We start from the raw sequence: 18,689 nt of genomic DNA on the forward strand, positions 1-18,689 counted from the left end.
TGACAGAGCTGGTGTTGGGGGGGCTGCAGACTGCAGTGACAGAGCTGGTGTGCTGGGGGTGGCTGCAGACTGCAGTCACAGAGCTGGTGTGGGGGGGCTGCAGACTGCAGTCACAGAGCTGGTGTGGGGGGGCTGCAGACTCCAGTGACGGAGCTGGTTGGGGGGCTGCAGACTGCAGTGACAGAGCTGGTGTGGGGGCTGCAGACTGCAGTGACAGAGCTGGTGTGGGGGCTGCAGACTGCAGTGAGGGAGCTGGTGTGGGGGGGCTGCAGACTGCAGTGAGGGAGCTGGTGTGGGGGGGCTGCAGACTGCAGTGAGGGAGCTGGTGTGGGGGGGCTGCAGACTGCAGTGACAGAGCTGGTGTGGGGGGCTGCAGACTGCAGTGAAGGAGCTGGTGTGGGGGGCTGCAGACTGCAGTGACAGAGCTGGTGTGGGGGGCTGCAGACTGCAGTGAGGGAGCTGGTGTGGGGGGCTGCAGACTGCAGTGACAGAGCTGGTGTGGGGGGCTGCAGACTGCAGTGAGGGAGCTGGTGTGCTGGGGGGCTGCAGACTGCAGTGAGGGAGCTGGTGGGGGGGGGAGGGGGGCGGCAACCTAGCTGTCCTCCAGGATGCTCAACTTAAGCATTCACAAATGGACCCTTATTTGTCTCTGAAGATAAGCATACAGCAAACATGTACACCATAAAGAGTAACCCCAATCACATGGTATAAGATCATCTATAACTACATAACATATCATACCATACTACTGCACAACCCAATAATGTTCCAGTACTGGCTCATCAGCCACTACAAAAGCAACACCAAGGCAAGACGTCAAGCGGAAACATAATGAAGAAGGTGGTGATGTCATCGTCCACGGATGTAATTCCTGCCAAAACTCTTTTTTTAACTTAAATTTTATTTTTAATCTTATTTTTAAATAGTTTTATGATTCAGTTCCGTAGACTCTGGGATTTCCCTTCCTCCCCTCCCCAAGCCCTCACCCTGATTCCCTCCATATTATTACAGTAGTCTAGTTCTCCACAAACAGTAGACAGCCCCAAGTCCATCATTCTGCCATTGAAGCGTATCCTGACATTGTCAGCATGGGCAGTGGCAGAAGCCAGCATCCTACTGCCAAGATATAACCAGCAGTTTCACTGGCAGTCCATCTTTGGTCTGGAAGTAGAGGTGCACACCGCATTGTATCCTCACATCTGAATATGACAGTCTCCATTACACAGTTACTATACATCCCCTTAAATGAAAAGCCATAAAACAAAATCAACAACAGGAAGAAAAACAGAAAATTTGCAACAACATGAAGTTAAATAACATGTTACTGAATGATCAATGTGTCACTGAAGAAATGAAAAAGACTTCCCTTAAGAAAATGATGCTACTGTACGATCTAAGAGTCAGTGAAAAATAAATAAGAAAAACACCTTTTTTTAAAGGAAAGATTCATTTACTTTTATTGGAGAGGCAGATTTCACAGAAAGGAAGATCTTCCATCTACTGGTTCGCTCCCCAAGTGGCCACAATGGCTAGAGCTGAACCCGTCTGAAAACAGGAGCCAGGAACTTCCTCCGGGTCTCCCACGAGGGTGCAGGGTCCCAAGGCCTTGGGCCATCCTCGGCTGCTTTCCCAGGCCACAAGCAGGGAGGTGGATGGGAAGTGGAGCAGCCGGGACAGGAACCGGCGCCCATATGGGATCCCAATGCCTACAAGGTGAGGACTTCAGCCACTAGGCTACCGCACTAGGGTTGAAAAAAAACTTTTTTGAAGAAATGAAAAGAAAAACAAAAATCTCAAAATCCATGAGATGTAGCAAAAACAGTACTGAAAGGGCTATTGATCTCATATTTTGCATGAAGGTTGCCTTATATCAGAGAGAACATACGGTATCTGTCCTTTTGGGATTGACATATTTCATTGAGCATAATGGTCTCCAGTTGGGACCATTTGGTTGCAAATGGCACAATTTCAATCTTTTAATGGCTTAGTAGTATTCCATGGAGTAGAAGTAGCAGAGTTTCTTTAACCACTCCTCTTTGGATAAGCATCTTGATTGTGTCCATATCTTTGCTATTGTAGATTGTGCTACTGTAAATACAGGATAACAGACCCTGTCTCATATGCAGATCTCATGTCCTCTGGACATGTTCCCAGCAGTGGGACAGCTGGGTCAGATGGTAGATCAACTTTCAGTTCTGTTAGCCCTCTCCATACTGGTTTCCAGAGGTAAGAAGCAAGACCCCTACCTGTCACCTTATAGAAAAATCAGCTCAGATGGATCAAGGACCTAAATCTGCACCCAGAAACCATCGAACTATTACAGGAATACACAAGAAGCACTCTACAAGATATAGGGACTGGGAAAAACTTCTTAGAAAAGTCACCCAAAGCACAGGCAGTCAAAGCCAAAATAAACAAACGTGACTACAACAAACTAAAAAGCTTCTGTACAGAAAAGAAAAACAATCAACAAAGTGAACAAGCAACCAACAGAATGGGAGAAAATCTTTGCACACTACACAACTGATAGGGGACTAATATCCAGGGTTTACAAAGAGCTTTAGAAACACAGAGACAGCAAAACGAACAACCCCGTGAAGAAACAGTGAAGGAAATGAGGATGCATTTTTGAAAAGAACAAATTCAGATGGCTAATAGAGATGAAAAAATGCTCAGGCTCCCTAGCTGTTGGGGAGATACAAATGAAAACCACACTGAGGCTCCATCCAACTCCAGTGAGACTGGCCTACGTTCAGAACTCCACTACCTGCTGGCAGGGGTGTGGGGAGAAAGATACCCTCTTTCCTCGTTGGTGGGAGGGAGTGCAGGCTGGTACAACCACTGTGGAAGTCAGTACGGAAAGCACTAAGAGAACTGTTTTTTCTTAAAAAAATTTTTTTTAATTTATTTTTTATTCTCCAGACCTTTTTTTTTTTTTTTTTTGAAAGAGAGGAGAGACAGCATGAGGTCTTCCATTTGCTGGTTCACTCCCCAGATCGAATCAGCTCTGAAGCTGGTAGCCAGGAGCTTCTTCCCAGACTCACACACGGGTACAGAGGCCCAAGGCCTTGAGCCATCCTCCACTGCTTTCCCAGGAGACAAGCAGGCACCTGGATCGGTAGCAGAGCTGCCGGGACACGAACTGGTGCCCCTACAGGACACTGGTGCTTGCAGGTGGAGTATTAATTTACTAACTAGGCACTAGCTGCTAACTATACCCAGGAATACAAACCCTTCCAGTCAAACAATCACAAAGTAACAAATGAAGAAAATTAAAGAAGGTTACGGAGACAAGTGTAGGACGGCTCTCAAAAGAGAAACAGCATGTAGGATCTGCAGAAGGTCTGCTATAGCCCTAATGAATGGCGACTCTAAACACTAAAGACACAGCCCAAACCACTTGCCTTTGGAAAGGCTCGTGCCCGTGATGACATGGCACTTGCCTCTTCCCCTTGTGGGGGTGGGATAGAAGGTCAGCCAGCAGCAGCCACGGGGGTGGACAGTGGTGATGTGGGGGTAAGATCGGGGCTGTCTGTCTTCAGGGCCACAGGTTACGTGGGTGGAGAGCTTAGCAGGGCGTGTGTCAAGCTTTCAGTGCGTCTGAGCTGACCAGCACATGGCCACAGTCCACTGGCGCAGGTGCATACGGGGCACCGAGCATGAAGGCTGCCTCCGAAGCTGCAGGGAAGAGACGCCTGGCAGCTGCAACACAGACGTTGGCAGCGTCCCTCTAAGAGCTGCCTCGACACCCCAGGAGAGCTGGACCACCTAGCCTCAGCCAGCGAGCAGCACGGGCCAGAAAGCTGCCTGGCAAGCAGCTCTCGGGTTTCCATGACGTGGGCACGATTCATTTGCATTTATTACTCCTGAGATGCCACCATTCTGCACGGAATCAACAGGATGTTAGGCTGCAAACAGAAATGCTTATGTTGGTATTTTTAAATCAAAATACTTTTTCTTCAGATTTGCAAAGAATGGGAAAAAATATTTCACAATAAATTAAAAAAAATAAATTTTTTAATTGTATATTCAAAGTGTAAAACATGATGTCCTCTTGCCCCGAAGATGCGTTCTCTGTGCGTGAGTACACATGTGCATGGAGTGGCAATGGTGGCCACACCCATGACCCATGCCTGTGACTTGCGTGGGAAGCGGGGCTGGCGAGGAGCCGCACAGGTATGCTGGCCATGGACACTTCTGTTTACCATATAAAGGTCAGAAGAGAAGGTGGAAAAATGCAAGTATGTGTGTTAACTGTGTATTTTATATTTCTAGTTTTAAAAACCTCAAGTTTTGCTGAGCAAACAGTGGCTTCAACCAGAGATTTCCCAAGACAGGTCTCTCCAATGGGCCCGAAGTGGTAGATGACACAGTTGTTACCAAAAAGCCATTAACACAGCGGAAACAGTACGCAGATGTCAGGGACACAACATGCACTTGTATCCGCACACACGACTGCACTGGGTAACAGGCTAAGCAGAACTGGCCTGACCGCTAGTTCACAGACCCCTGAGCAGGGAGGCCGGCTGCCAGGCACGCATGTCCTGGCCTCTGGCAGGCGTGTGCACGGGATCCCAGTGTGGCTGAGCTGCAAGCGGCAGATGAGCAGTGGCTGGCGCGAGTCCTCCCACACTGTCTGGAAGAAGGGCCAGCTCTAAGGCCCCAGAGCTACTTGACGTTACAAACAGGGAGCCTGCGTGAGAGTTTACCCCAAGTGTGTCAAGTCTGATACACCAACCCTGCACCGTCTTCAAGTGCACGGCTGAAGCCAGGGACACTTCTGTGGGGGCCTGCTTGTGGGCAGGCAGTCCCTAGTTCCACAGCGGGGCCTGATCTGAGGGCTGGAGATGGAGATATGGCAAATGCCAGAAGGAACCAGGGAGGGAGTGGAAGAACAGAAGAAAAATGGGGCAGGGCCTAGGGAGGAGGAAGGGCAGGAAACAGACAGGGGAGCCCAGGCTGGAGCTGTGCACTCGGCACCTGCTCACACCACGGGGCCGCTCCCTGTCCCTGGCACCTGCTCACACCACGGGGCCGCTCCCTGTCCCTGGCACCTGCTCACACCACGGGGCCGCTCCCTGTCCCTGGCACCTGCTCACACCACGGGGCCGCTCCCTGTCCTGGCACCTGCTCACACCACAGGGCCGCTCCCTGTCCCTGGCACCTGCTCACACCACGGGGCCGCTCCCTGCCCCCGGCACCTGCTCACACCACGGGGCCGTTCCCTGTCCCCGGCACCTGCTCACACCACGGGGCCGCTCCCTGTCCCTGGCACCTGCTCACACCACGGGGCCGCTCCCTGTCCCTGGCACCTGCTCACACCACGGGGCCGCTCCCTGTCCCTGGCACCTGCTCACACCACGGGGCCGCTCCCTGTCCCTGGCACCTGCTCACACCACGGGGCCGCTCCCTGTCCCTGGCACCTGCTCACACCACAGGGCTGCTCCCTGTTCCTGGCACCTGCTCACACCATGGGGTCACTCCCTGTCCCTGGCACCTGCTCACACCATGGGACTGCTCCCTGTCCCTGGCACCTGTTCACACTTCGGGGCTTGCTGGGGTCCGTGCAGTAGTTGTGGATGGCACGAAGGTGTGAAGAGAACAGCTCCCCTGCGTGGCAGGGCCCGGGGGAGCTTCCAGCTGTTTGGCAGGGCCCAGCGGATTTCTCTCTGACCACCTTGAAGCAGTCTCTCCACCTTTTGGCATGGACACTCAAGCACCCCACTAAGAATTCTGCAATCGATTGAGGCATTGTTTGCCTCTGTGAGATGGCTTTTGCCACCAACGTGAGCTTGAGAGTTAATGCTACTGATAATGTCTTGGTGAGTGGGCCTTTGACAATTTACACACGGGAGTACAATTAAGCCCATGCCATTTTTAAACACTTTATTGGGTACTTAACCAATGCCTCAGAATTTGGTCCAGACATGCAGCACTGCTTCTGGGAGGGGGCTTGAAAATATCCTAAATATTAATGCGAGTGATGGGAGTGAGAGCTGAAATTGCTGTGGCAATAAATATAGTTATTGTTATCTCATAGGCTAGCCTGTCTTTGCAATTTTTTGGAGCATAGAAAATGTAGCTGTTTTAGCCGCTTTTATAATTTTTAGCTAGAGGAATTAAGGATGCTTTTATTAAAGAAAATGTTTTTGATTATTGTTTTATTTATGGGGTTGCAGGGTCTATAGTTGTAGAGGGATTTAATATTTGTAATTTTTGTTTTTAGATTTATATTTTTTCCCTTGTAAACTATTTTCCCATTGAATAATGGGCAAATTGTAGAAATAGAAATGTGGTAGGAATGTACTACTGATTAGCAGGTAATCGCATGTGCCTTGGCCTTGGAGTCCTGGCTGCTGCTCCATTGCAGGCCCCGGTCTCCCAAGGATTAACTCCACAGCTTAGCTTGTTTCTCAGAGCATAACAGGATTGGTAATTTTGGCCTGATACATCTAGCCACTGGCTTAACCGCAAGTTCCTGCTTCCTATTTGTCAAGTTATCTGCCAGAGGACTGGATAAACACTGGGAGGAGCTAGGGAGAGTATAAAAGAAAGCCTGGAGTTGCAATAAAGATCAATCTGTCATCGATCGGCATTCTGTGTACTGCGTGTTGCCTTGTGTTGTCTCTCTGCATTGTCTTTTGTGTAACCCTAGTCCCTCCGCTCGGCTCGGGGTACGTGGCGACGCGGGCGTTGCCAACACTCCATGGCTACTGTTGAAGAATGAATAATGGCTTGCTTTGAAGAATATGAATACAGTATTTTGCAGAATTATCTTTTGGGACACCTGCTTAGCCTTGAAGTGCAGACGGAGTGACCAAATGTCTGTACATGCCCCCTTAGTCTTGAAGTAAAAAATAGAACAATTAGTTGCTTGTGCAAAAGCTGTGAGGTTTTGAGTAAATAAAAAGGACAGCTTTTTCTTGGGCTGTTGTGAGAACGCACCAAGTGTCAGTGTCTGTGTCTTTCTTTATCGCTGACTCCACGCACCCTTCCCGAGCTCCGAACTCTCGGCTGGAGCAGGACTCCGGCAGGGGCTGTTCCCTGTCCCTGGCACCTGCTCACACCATGGGGTCGCTCCCTGTCCCTGGCACCTGCTCACACCATGGGACTGCTCCCTGTCCCTGGCAGCTGCTCACACCAGAACTGCTCCCTGTCCTGGCACCTGCTCACACCAGAACTGCTCTCTGTCCCTGGAACCTGCTCACACCAGAACTGCTCCCTGTCCTGGCACCTGCTCACACCAGAACTGCTCCCTGCCCCTGTCCTGGGAGCTAGAGCTCTCCAGCAGCAGCAGAGAAGACGGGGCTGGCCAAGCCAGCCCATATGCTCTCTGAGGGCAAAGGCCACTGACCCTGGCAGCAACACTGCCCCTTCATTGAGTTAAAGCGACAATTTCATGATTTCCACATGATTTATTACGTGCCTTATTCTGAATAATAATCTCAAGGGGTGAAAATTATGCCAATATTTCAAGGAAATACACTGAAGCTCATTCACAGGAGTTACTTGTTTGTATCACTACAACCCCCTTTCTAAAGCACATTTTAATGACTTGTTTGGCTTATATATGGTGAACTAAAATGAAATGAATGAATCAAAATCTTACATTTATGCTGTTACACCACAAAACGAAAAATGAGTGAACGTGCATTCTACCCCGTGGATGGATGCTAATACACTTTAGCTAAAATGCACGTAGGATTTATGCCTATTTCATAATTTAAATTAGCTGCTTAATGACGCACGGCCACTGTCTTCTCTTTATCTGTATCCCAGGGCAATTTAATTTCAGGCAGAATGAGAAGCAAGCTCTCCAGGCTGCACGTCCTGGAAGGCCGTTCTCCAGGCGGTGGCTCTGCCTGACCCTGGGCCTGGAGGACGCTCACGGGCTCTGACGTGCAGACCACCGAGGGCCTGCAGCCTTCAGGGGGCAGCAACGTGGTGGGATCCGGGTCCCCACAGGGAGGCCCTGCCCCCTAGATGCCGACAGGAATGCAGAGACATCTTTATGAACCCGGAGTCCAACTGGACCTCAACAGGAAGTAAAACCAGGGGCTCTCAGGCCGTGCACACCCTGGGGTGCTGGTGGCTCAGGGCCAGCTGCAATGGGACTGTGCCCAATGCTGGGAGCATTTGTTCACAACAGCAGACAGAACACAGATGAAACCCAGCTGCCAACCCTGAGGCCCAGCCTGTGCCTGCTGGCAGGAGTGAGGCAGGACGCAGAGGGGCTACAGCCAGACACACTAGGAAGAAATTCACTGTTGGTTTGAAGAAAGCCGTAACTGCTGCTTCTGAGCAAACAGAATGGCCAGCGGCGCTCCCGGGCAGAACCGGGCACAGGAACACTCCTGAGCCTCACCATTCCAACATCTGCCCATTGGCCCATCGGCCCAGCAGGGGGCCTTGCCCTTGTGGGCTCCCACACAGAGGACAGAGCTCCAAGGAGGCACACTGGGTGACCTGCCGGCTAGGGAACTAGGCCTGGGAGAGAGCGCTGTGCTCCCAGGCTGTGAGGGCTTACGCTCTCCACCCCAGCTCTCGCCCTTTTCTCCACCTCCTGTCCAACCAGCTGACGGCTCTGCCGAGTAACGGGTCCCAGGGGTGCTGGAGTCTCACATGGGCTACCGACTGACTGAGAAAAGCAGGAAGGGCCACACGTGCGGGAGTGGTCAGCAGCAGCCTTAGTCGTACGCGGCGAGCGTGGAGTTCATTTCAGCGGAAGTGATCGCTGCACATGGGGACGCTGAGCCAGCTCGCCAGGCATGCAGCATGACTGGGCGGAGGCAGGCCACGGCTCAAACCAGGACACTCCCTCTGCCATGAACCAGGCACAATTGCCAGGGCGTCCCGCCCACCTGCCCTCTCTCTCCCTCCCTCTGGTCTCCGGAGGCTTTCAGAACCCCCTTTTGCTCAGGCAGAGTAAGCAGGATGGAGACCTCCAGCACCTGCCTCGGCCAGGTGTGTGGGGCATGGGTGTGTACTCGTCGGGTTGAAGCCGCTTCGTCACCTGGGCCCCTCTACCACCAGCCGGGTCCACGCCCAGCTCCACGTGACCCCTCTGCTCTGATGCAATGGCCACTCAGAAGGGAGCCGGAGTGGGCCTCCCAGTCCCCGCTTCCACAGCCCTGAGTGGGGAGGCTTGTGGCTAGGCTACTTGTTTGATTTTCAGTTTAGCAAGTATGGAAGCACAGAGCTGAGCTTGTATAACACAGCGTGGGGCAGAAGCCAAGCCAGGCTGCATGGGGAGCCGAGTCGCTGCTTACCCCTGCGGCCGGGGTACACGTGCGGGTAGTATTCATAGTAAAGGTCTGGCTGGTCGAGGTTCCCAAAGGGCTCAAACTCCACCTCAGCATTCTGGAACAGGCCCAGCTTCACCAGCAGTGCCAGCCTCACGAACCAAAGCTGGAAACACAAGACACAGTGGAAGTAAGCTGTCATTTATATGCATCAGGTCCACAAACCCTATGTCTTACTGATTGGGTATCACAAGATTGAGGCGGTTTTTCTTTTTAAAGATTTATTTATTTTTATTGGGGAGTCAGATTTACAGAGAAAAAGATCTTTGGTCCGCTGATCTACTCCCCAAGTGGCCACAACAGCTGGAGCTGAGCCGATCCAAAGCCAAGAGCTTCTTCCATGTGGGTGCAGGATCCCTAGGCTTTGGGCCATCCTCCACTCCCTTCCCAGGCCATAAACAGGGAGCTGGCTAGGGGGTGGAAAAGCCGGGACATGTACTGGCATTCATATGGCATCCCGACCCATGCAAGATGAGGACTTCAGCCATTAGGCTATCGTGATGGGCCCACAAGACTGTCTTTAATATTTAAAACAAGGCCAAGACTAACCTTCTGTCTTCACATAATTGCATAATTACATGTTTATAAGCATACTCTTGCATTTAATCATGGCATGTGCACAAACTGCCATGCATGGGGCTGGGAAGAGTAACCCGCGGCCCCGCGCTGAGAGGCAGAGCCGTTGTGGGGTTGGGGAGGAATGGCACAAAGCAGCAAAGAATGGGGACATGGCAGGACCTGTGGTGAGCCACGGTACACAGGGCACACGATGGCAGTGAATGCTGTAGCATGCTAGCAGGCCAAGGGCCACGTGCTGGGGACTAGGGGGACAGAGGCTCGAGGGGGCAGTCTGCGTGAGTACTCCTGCGTGTACCCAGCAATGCGAGGAGACGCCGACTAGAATGCTCAGGCTGCGCAAGTTCAGAGCTAAAAGGTGGCTGAGAGCAGATTGCTGATGTCAGCTCACCATCATGCTGCGGGGTAGCACTGAGCACAAAACCCAGCCGCCAACGGTAAGGCTGGCGCCTCCCATGGCCATGGCTCAAGTCCTGGCTGCTCCACTTCTGACCCTGTTCCCTGCTAAAGTGCCCGGGAAGCCAGCAGAGGATGGTCCTGGCTCCCTTCCGCCCATGTGGGAGACCTGTTCACTCGCCTTGGGAGGGACCTCAGCCTGGTCTGGCCCTGCCTGGCCTGGCCCCAGCTGTCCCAAGCATCCTGGGGAGTAAACCAGCTGATGGGAGATCTACCTGTGACTGTGTGTCCTTCTCTCTGCTCTGCCACAAGTAAATAAACACTTAGCAACAAGGGGCTGGAGTGTGGTGACACAGTGGGTTAAGTTACTGCTGCAACAATGGTACCTCACACTAGAGTGACGGTTCACATCCCTTTTGCTCCACTCCCACCCCAGCTCCCAGCTCACGCACTGGGAAAGCAGCAAAAGGTGGCCCAAGTGCCTGGCCTCTGCTATTCCTGTGGGAGACCAGGATGCAGTTTCTGGCTCCTGGCTGCAGCCTAGCCCAGCCCTGGCTGTTGCAGCCATTTCTGGAGGGACCCAGAGGATGGAAGAGAGCTCTTTCGCTCTCTTTCAAACAAATCAATCTTGGAAAACAAACAAAATAACAAAAATCTCAAACGGGGAATTAGAGAAGCGATATCTAAGTTTCAGATGGCTACCCTGAGTGGTGGGTTAAGCCGCACCCTTGTGCTCCCATGCAGCCTGCGGTGTAAATCCGGGGCTCAGGCGGCACTCACACTGGAGTCGCCTGGCTGTCGGGAGCAGCCATGGCATCACTGTGCCTGTGTTCTGGTGCCCTTACTCGACTGAGTCACAGTCACCGCCCTGGAGAAAGGGCTGAGGGTGGGGCGTGCTGTCTCCTGTCGGTGAGAAGGTGCTCACTTTGATAGGGAAGGACAAATCCCGTCTGGGGCTAGCAGTCTCCACGCAGAGAACACCACACATGTGGAAATAGCAAGGACAGAAAAAGCGTACAGACACTGCCTCCACAGGGAAGGGCAGGGGCTTGCAAGAGCATGGCGTGTGATCTCCTCGGGCCCAGGGCAGAGAACCCCAGGGGTTCAGCACCACCTGCAGGTTCAGGGGGGCCCACAGGCACAGTCCTCTCTCGGTGAGCCCCCCTCCTCACGGCTGTGCAGTCCTTCAGATAGGGTCAGTTCTGGGGACCCCCACAGGCGTCGGGTAAAAGGTAGAAAGCCCCCTAGGAAAGGTGATGTCAAGGGCCTCTACGGCTGTTTCCTTTCATGCACAGCTCTGCTCTGCGCATTCCTGTCACTTCTAAATTTCAGAACAAGTGTTGCTGCAGCAAGGAAGGCACACAAGTACATGGGCACCAGCTCCCCGGGCAGCAGGGCAAACTGATGATGCCACCACTTCCACCATGCCCAGAGGGGCCCTGGAGTCTTCTGAGTGGCTGCCACGCCAACTGGGCCCCCTGCCCCTGCCGTCTACTGGGAGGCTGTGTGCCAAGCGCCCTGTGCAGGAACCACCGAGGTTCCAGGTCAAAGGAAGTGCCATTCTGGGGCACACACAGTGACACAGAGCAAGAGAAAGGAAGAGTTGGTGCTCACGTTCCCATCGTTCTAACTGGTGTGAAGAGCCTGGTCTCTACCATGTCTCCAACACAAGTGGAATAAATCGCAGCGACTGTTGGCTGTGCCTACCTGCAGCGAGTCTGTGGTGTGGCTGGTGGGCAGCCCACTCTTGCCGTAGCCCTGGCCGTGGGCAGTGAGGAGGCGTCCGCACAGGTCAACTGCTGCCCTCCAGTTTTTGCAGCTCTGTAAGACACAGCGGAACAGGTGAGTGACACACACAGTCGCCTCGCCAGAGCCGCTCTGTGGAGCCAGTGAGACCCGTCCAAGGCCCTTCTGCCAGGGGAGCAGAGAGCTGTGCCGCGCACTGGGCACATGCGTGCCAAGGAAACAAGCGAATCATTAAAGGACGCTGGAATGCAAACGACCGACAGAACAACTGCTGAGGCAGGACTCCTACAGGACAAGTCCACGGGCCAGGCTGCGCCTCCGCTGCCCTGCTGCTGGATAAGCTCATCCTACAGGACAAGTCCACGGGCCAGGCTGCGCCTCCGCTGCCCTGCTGCTGGATAAGCTCATCCTACAGGACAAGTCCACGGGCCAGGCTGCGCCTCCGCTGCCCTGCTGCTGGATAAGCTCATCTGTATCTGTAAGATCTCGCGTGAGTATAGAGTGGCTCTACATGTTGATACAGGGCACCGAATGCAGGCCTGCGTGAACACGCGTGTCACATATTCCCAGTCATCAAATAAACGAGCCTGTGTGCAATCAAGATGTTTCTCCAGAAGGTCAGGTTGCCCTGGAAGCCTGTCAATGCTTCCAATTTACTCCAAGGTGGAGTGCGGGGGAGGGGAGGACGCTGAGGCAGCTTCCCACCGAGCTGGGGCACAGACACGGGCAGGGACACTGACGGCCACTCCCCTGAGGACGCTGAGGGAACAGCCCACTGAGCCGGGGCACAGACAGACAGAGGGCATGAGCTGTGGGAACAGTTGGTGCTGCCCCAAAGGCAGAGCCTGCCGGAGGAGCAGAAGGGGCACTGGCCCTGGGGAAGGGAGGGCGAGGACTAGAAGAAAACCACCTAGAAATTCCACGATGTTATAAATTGTTGCTGATGTTATGTTGGGGCTTTTAATTGATCGGGATGACACTCTGCCGCCTCTACCTTCATACCAGAGATGGTCTCCCCAAGAAGCCATTGAACTTATCTGGACAATAAGATACTGGTACATGCTTGCAATGAAAGAATCTCAACTGAACTTAAACTGTGGCAATGCAGCAAGGTGGAAGAATCCTCCATCCGTGGGGGGAGGGTTTGGGGAGGGGTGGGGGAATCGCAGTACCTATAAAACTGTGTCACATAATGCAATGTAATAAAAAAAAAAAGAAGAAGAAGAAAACCACCTAGAGATTCTGGACTCACCCTCAAGGCCAAGGGGAGCCCCTGAGGGCTGTGAGCCTGAGGGTGTGAGTGCACCCCAAATCGTGCCACACACGCTCCCCACGAGAGGCCTTGGCTCCCCAGCTCTATGGTGACAACCCACTCCCAGAGTCCAGATTTCTTTATTTGAGAGGCACAGTGCCGCAGAAAACAAGAGGAGACAGCGAGACATCCTCCATCTGCTGCTGCACTGTCGCCCTGCAGCCAGTGGAGCGAGGACCCTGGCCCAGGGCGGAGGCTCCCTGGGCAGTCTGGCCTGTGCACCTGACACAGCTCAGCCTCTGCCGGGCTTCCCAGGGCAGCCAGCTGACCCTCCAGTGAGCGGATGTCCACGCTCTGAAGGGAGCCATGGCTGTCCCACATTTTCAGCAGCTGGGAACAGAGCTGCCATCATGTGCGGGCATGCTTTTATGCGGACAGAGGCACCCGCCCTGCTTGGGTGGACACAAGCCTGAGCTGCCGGGTCGAGAAATGTGTCAGTTCTGTGAACCATGAGGGTTTTTCTCTTCCTCTGAAGTGGCCATGCCATTTTCCCGGCCACCAGCGCTGCATGGCTTCCTGTGCTACACCTTCCCAGCACCTGCTGTGGTCAGTGCCGGCCTCAGCTGCTCTGCTTAGGGAGCACCTGCCACAGCCTGCCGCTGGGAGGGCTCCCCAGCACTGTCCGGACACTGGCACCTGCCACAGCCTGCAGCCCAGCACAAATGTCACTTCCTCAGTCTCTCTTGTATATTTTTTTTTTTTGTCCTCTTGGTGATGAGGAACTGGGCTCACTCATAATGCAGCAGCTATGCCTGGCTCACATACCATGTCCACACACCAAGGGCCTGTGGCGTGCTTGCTAGCCAGGCCACAGCCTCTCAGAGATGTGAGAACCACAGGACAGCTGGGGTCAGCCACACTTCCCCAAGTGTCCAGCCACGGCAGAAGAGCTTCAATATGTACAGAATTATGGGCTAGTACGGGTGCGGAGCCAGCCAACTCTCCCCTGCACTCACAAGAGAAACCTGGCAGAGGCTCTTGACTGCTGGCTTTGGGGCAGCTCAGCACTGGCCATTGTGGCCATTTGGAGAGAACGTGGAGGGAAGAGTTCTCTGTCTCTATCCTTCTCTCTCTGCAAATCTGTTCCTCAAATAAAAATGAATAAATATGTGTACTTTAAAGGAATACAGGATTTCCATGTTCTGGTTGACAGCTCCAAAGTATTTTTACACCAGTTAAGATAATTTACTAAAACTGCCTCCAAATGCCTTCTCCTGTCTAAACTCCGTGCGTTTAGCATTCTGTGTAAGTGGCTATGCAGATTCTCTCTGAACTGCCAATGGGACGCGGTGAGCGGGAAAGAGTTCTGACTTGCCTCCAGCATCCAAGCCGACCCAGGCCAGGGGTGTGAATCCCAGGGCTCCTGTCACACTGCTGGCGTCTCCTGCCAGACAGACAGTCTTCCCTGGGGTCGGGCTGTACTCAGCCAGGGCAGGAAGGTTAACGCACAGCCTTTGCCTGCCTGGAGGGAGGCCTGGCACTCCCAGAGCCTGAGCAGTGGAGTAAGAGATACAGCAAGGACGAGGGGCTCAGGCGGGGCTGTAAGCATCTCTTGGGGGCGTGATCTGCTGCTTTCTTGCTAAAGTTGGTGGCCCTAACATTACAGAAAAGTATTCCTGTGGTCAACTTTTGAAATGTTTTTATATGCTTGAAAGCCAGAGGTACACACACACACACACACACGGATTCCATTTGCTGCTTTGCTTCCTAAATGCCTACAACAGCCAGGGCTGCTTGAGACAGAGGTCAGGAACCCACACGCAGACAGCCACGTCACCCCGCCATGGGAGTGCGAGAGGCCCGAGCACTGAGCCACCATCTGTCCCTTCCCGGAATGCATGAGCAGGCACTGGGACTACCAGAGGAGTAGACACACAGCTGGCGCCCTGACGTCCCAGCAGAGCTGAGCCCACTAGGATCCAGCAGGACAGAGGAGGGAAGAGGACACGTCCACACTGTACCATGTTTGCTGGGCTCAGGAGGGCGTCCCCAATACGGGCAGGACGAACATCTCCTGGTCGGCCAGCGCTCTTCGGGTGCTTCCAAACAGAGAAATACATTTTATAAAAACATGTGTTTGGGCCTGGTGCGGTAGTCTAGTGGCTAAAGTCCTAGCTTTGCATGCACTGGGATCCCACATGGGCGCTGGTTCGTGTCCCAATGCTCACTTCCCAGTCAATGGGCCAATGAGATGCCAGTGGCCCCTAGAACTTGGAATTAGAAAGGAAACAAGCAGGCCTGATGCCGTGGCCTAACAGCTAAAGTCCTCGCCTTGAACGCCCCGGGATCCCATATGGGCGCCGGTTCTAATCTCAGCTGCTCCACTTCCCTTCCAGCTCCCTGCTTGTGGCCTGGGAAAGCAGTCGAGGACGGCCCAATGCCCTGGGAACCGGCACCCATGTGGGAGACCCAGAAGAAGCTCCTGGCTCCTGGCTTTGGATTGGCTCAGCTCCGGTCATTGCAGTCACTTGGGGAGTGAAACATTGGATGGAAGATCTTCCTCTCTGTGTCTCCTCCTCTCTGTATCTGCCTTTCCAATAAAAATTTTAAAAAATCTTAAGAAAAAAAAAAGAGTAACAGGAAACCAGAAAGTTCTAGATGAAAATACAGGTATGGTATGGCTGTATTTTGGGGACACAGCCAGTTTGGGGAACCAAAAGGTTCAGCTCTTGAAGCAAATGGCAGAAACTCAATGACAGCCTGGAGTTGGAGCTGTCCCTCTGTGCTGGGCCACAGGCAGAGGCCACTGTCTCCATCTGCACACAGCAAACGCTTATTAACTGCTTGCAAGGTGAGGTCTGGTACACGGCCTGGCTTTTGCTCCATGCATGTAACCGGCTCGTGTCCGATGCTGCAGAGTCAGCAGGCACTTCTGGCTGTACTTCGAGCCAACCTCCCTGCCTCTGTTGCCCAGGAGGCCCCATTCATTTCCGCTAGCATTGTGAGCTGGCTGCACAGTACAGCTATGAGCAGCACAATTCCATCAGTTCTTCAGGAAAGCTTCACATGGACTCTCACAGGCCACCCCAGAGCTGGAAATGCTGCTGGTCAGTTCTGGGGGAGGACAGGGCTCATGCGCCCCTGCCACCAGCCTGAGTTCACCTGTCACAGCTGCTCCTGCTAGGATCCAGCCAGCCGGAAACAGACTCCTGCCCTTCTAGCCCTTCCCTCCCCAAGTTGCCCTGTGCATCTCCCTGGTTCAGTCACAGCGCCCTCATGAGGGGGAGAAAAGAGTAACACCCAATCAGCAGCCCTCCCAAGCAAATCTCACTCACAGGGTTTATCCTAAGGTCTGACTTCACGGAGGGCTAAGCAGGGTGCTGGGGAATGGGGGAGTGTTGGACACTCCTGGGGGGCCCATCACGAGGGAAGCATCAGGAGGCACTGGCCCCGCGCTCAGCCCATCAGCAGCCCACACACCTTGGAGGGTGACCAGGCACGCGACATTCCCTTCTAGTCGGGACCTCGCCCCCGTCCTGTGGCCCTGTCCACTGTCACTTCAATTTCCACAGCAGGGTATTAATGCAGCATCTGGCCCACATATTCAAAATACCGTGTGACAGTGAACTCACAGCACACCCACCAGTGCAGAGCTCTGCCGCACAATGCGGTTGTCGAAGTTAACAGTGCAACCTACTGCTGAGTTCATCTTTAGTAGCCAAAGAAACAAAAGCAAAAGCAAACGCTGTTGCTAGCCTGACAAGTCTCATTCATGGCAGAGTAGGAGATGCGCTATGCTCCCGTAATGCTGACAAAACTGAGGACTTTCCACTAAGAGCCTCCAAACTGGCCATGCTGTGTGACCTTGCACTCTTCCCCCAGACCAATCCCAAAGAAGCCATCACATGTGTAGCAAAGATCTCTGCCCCCAAGTTACCCACAGCAGTGTTAGTGTGGAGATGGCAGAGTGGCCTAGTGGATTATCCCAGAGTGGAAAGCTGATTCCTGCTAGTGCTTCTGGGAAAGCAGCAGCAGGTGGCCCAAGTGCTCGGGCCCCTGCCACGCACGTGGGAGACCCGGATGGACTCCTGGCTCCTGGCTGCAGCCTGGCTCAGTCTTGCCATCACGGCCATGAGGGGAGCGAACCAGTCACTCTTTATCACTCTTCCAAATAAATAAATCTTAAAACTTCTGATTGTGAAATTATTAAAATGTTTTTAGAGAACTTAATTATGGATATTATGCCTACCAAAAAAGACAGGAAAGTATACAAGACATAATATGAAAGCTGTGATATGGGAATTGTGACTAATTTATATGCAAACACACATCCCTTCATTTTCACACCTGAACACCAAAGTGTTACAGGATAGTGTTCCTAGAAACAGTTCTTGCCTGTTTGGAAGCGAAATAGGAACATGCTGACGGTGAAATGGGGAGCACGGGGTTTGTCTTCCCCCGTGGCGATGGCCCCGTGGAGGCAGGTCCTGGGCCGGAGCAGCACGGCCTGCTTCCCCAAGCATACAGGTCTCTGTGACCCGCGGAAAGCTGTGTTAGCACGGGGGAGGATCCTTCCCTTGTAAGAGAACTCGGGATTTAGAGAGGCTTGGAGCCTGCTGATGCTCTGTGCCCCGCCCCCGTGCCTGTAGAGCTCTCAGCGAAACATGACAGTCCTCAGAAGAAATTAGAACTCATGTAGGCGTACAAACATACAAACGAGGAAACCTGTTTATGGATATTTATACATTTCTGAAACAAGGAAGAAATATCACATAGTAACTGCTGCTGTCTCGTCTTATATCCACCATGTATAGCTAGCTGTTCACCACTCATAAAACACTTAAAGGTGTAATAAAGTTATTTGCAAAGACTTTGCAAAAATGAAGTGCTCCATAAATGATTAAAAATATTAAAATCCATCACCAGAAGCTGCAACTCTTGCTGATTTCATATACAAAGACGTGCTTTCGCCTTCTCAAACTAGATCACGACTATTAAAAATGAAGAAAAAACCTACCATCTTAATTATTCACTTTTAAAAATAAATGTAAATCGGGCCCGGCGCCGTGGCCTAGCGGCTAAAGTCCTCGCCTTGAAAGCCCCGGGATCCCATTTGGGCGCCGGTTCTAATCCCGGCAGCTCCACTTCCCATCTAGCTCCCTGCTTGTGGCCTGGGAAAGCAGTCCAGGACGGCCCAAAGCATTGGGACACTGCACCAGTGTGGGAGACCCGGAAGAGGTTCCTGGTTCCCGGCATCGGATCGGCACGCACCGGCCTGTTGCGGCTCACTTGGGGAGTGAAACATCGGATGGAAGATCTTCCTCTCTGTCTCTCCTCCTCTGTGTATATCCGGCTTTCCAATAATAATAAAATCTTAAAAAAAAAATAAATGTAAATCTTTTTAAAAGTGGCTTCTT

The 18,689-nt window shown here is 52.8% G+C and overlaps 1 protein-coding gene across 2 annotated transcripts in view; it reads right to left on the reverse strand.

The window, feature by feature from the left end:
* The window catches only part of TRAPPC12 (trafficking protein particle complex subunit 12), a 76,023-nt gene that overhangs the window by 35,754 nt on the left and 21,580 nt on the right, over nucleotides 1-18,689 (reverse strand). For both annotated transcript variants that reach the window (XM_058668320.1, XM_058668319.1), the window contains exons 4-5: nucleotides 11,982-12,095; nucleotides 9,270-9,408 (exon numbers count right to left, since the gene is read on the reverse strand). In XM_058668320.1, the coding sequence (XP_058524303.1) occupies nucleotides 9,270-9,408; nucleotides 11,982-12,095 (253 nt within the window). The remainder of the gene's footprint in view (nucleotides 1-9,269; nucleotides 9,409-11,981; nucleotides 12,096-18,689) is intronic.

The sequence above is a fragment of the Ochotona princeps genome, chromosome 8 (genome assembly GCF_030435755.1).
Source record: "Ochotona princeps isolate mOchPri1 chromosome 8, mOchPri1.hap1, whole genome shotgun sequence".
Lineage (NCBI taxonomy): Eukaryota > Metazoa > Chordata > Mammalia > Lagomorpha > Ochotonidae > Ochotona > Ochotona princeps.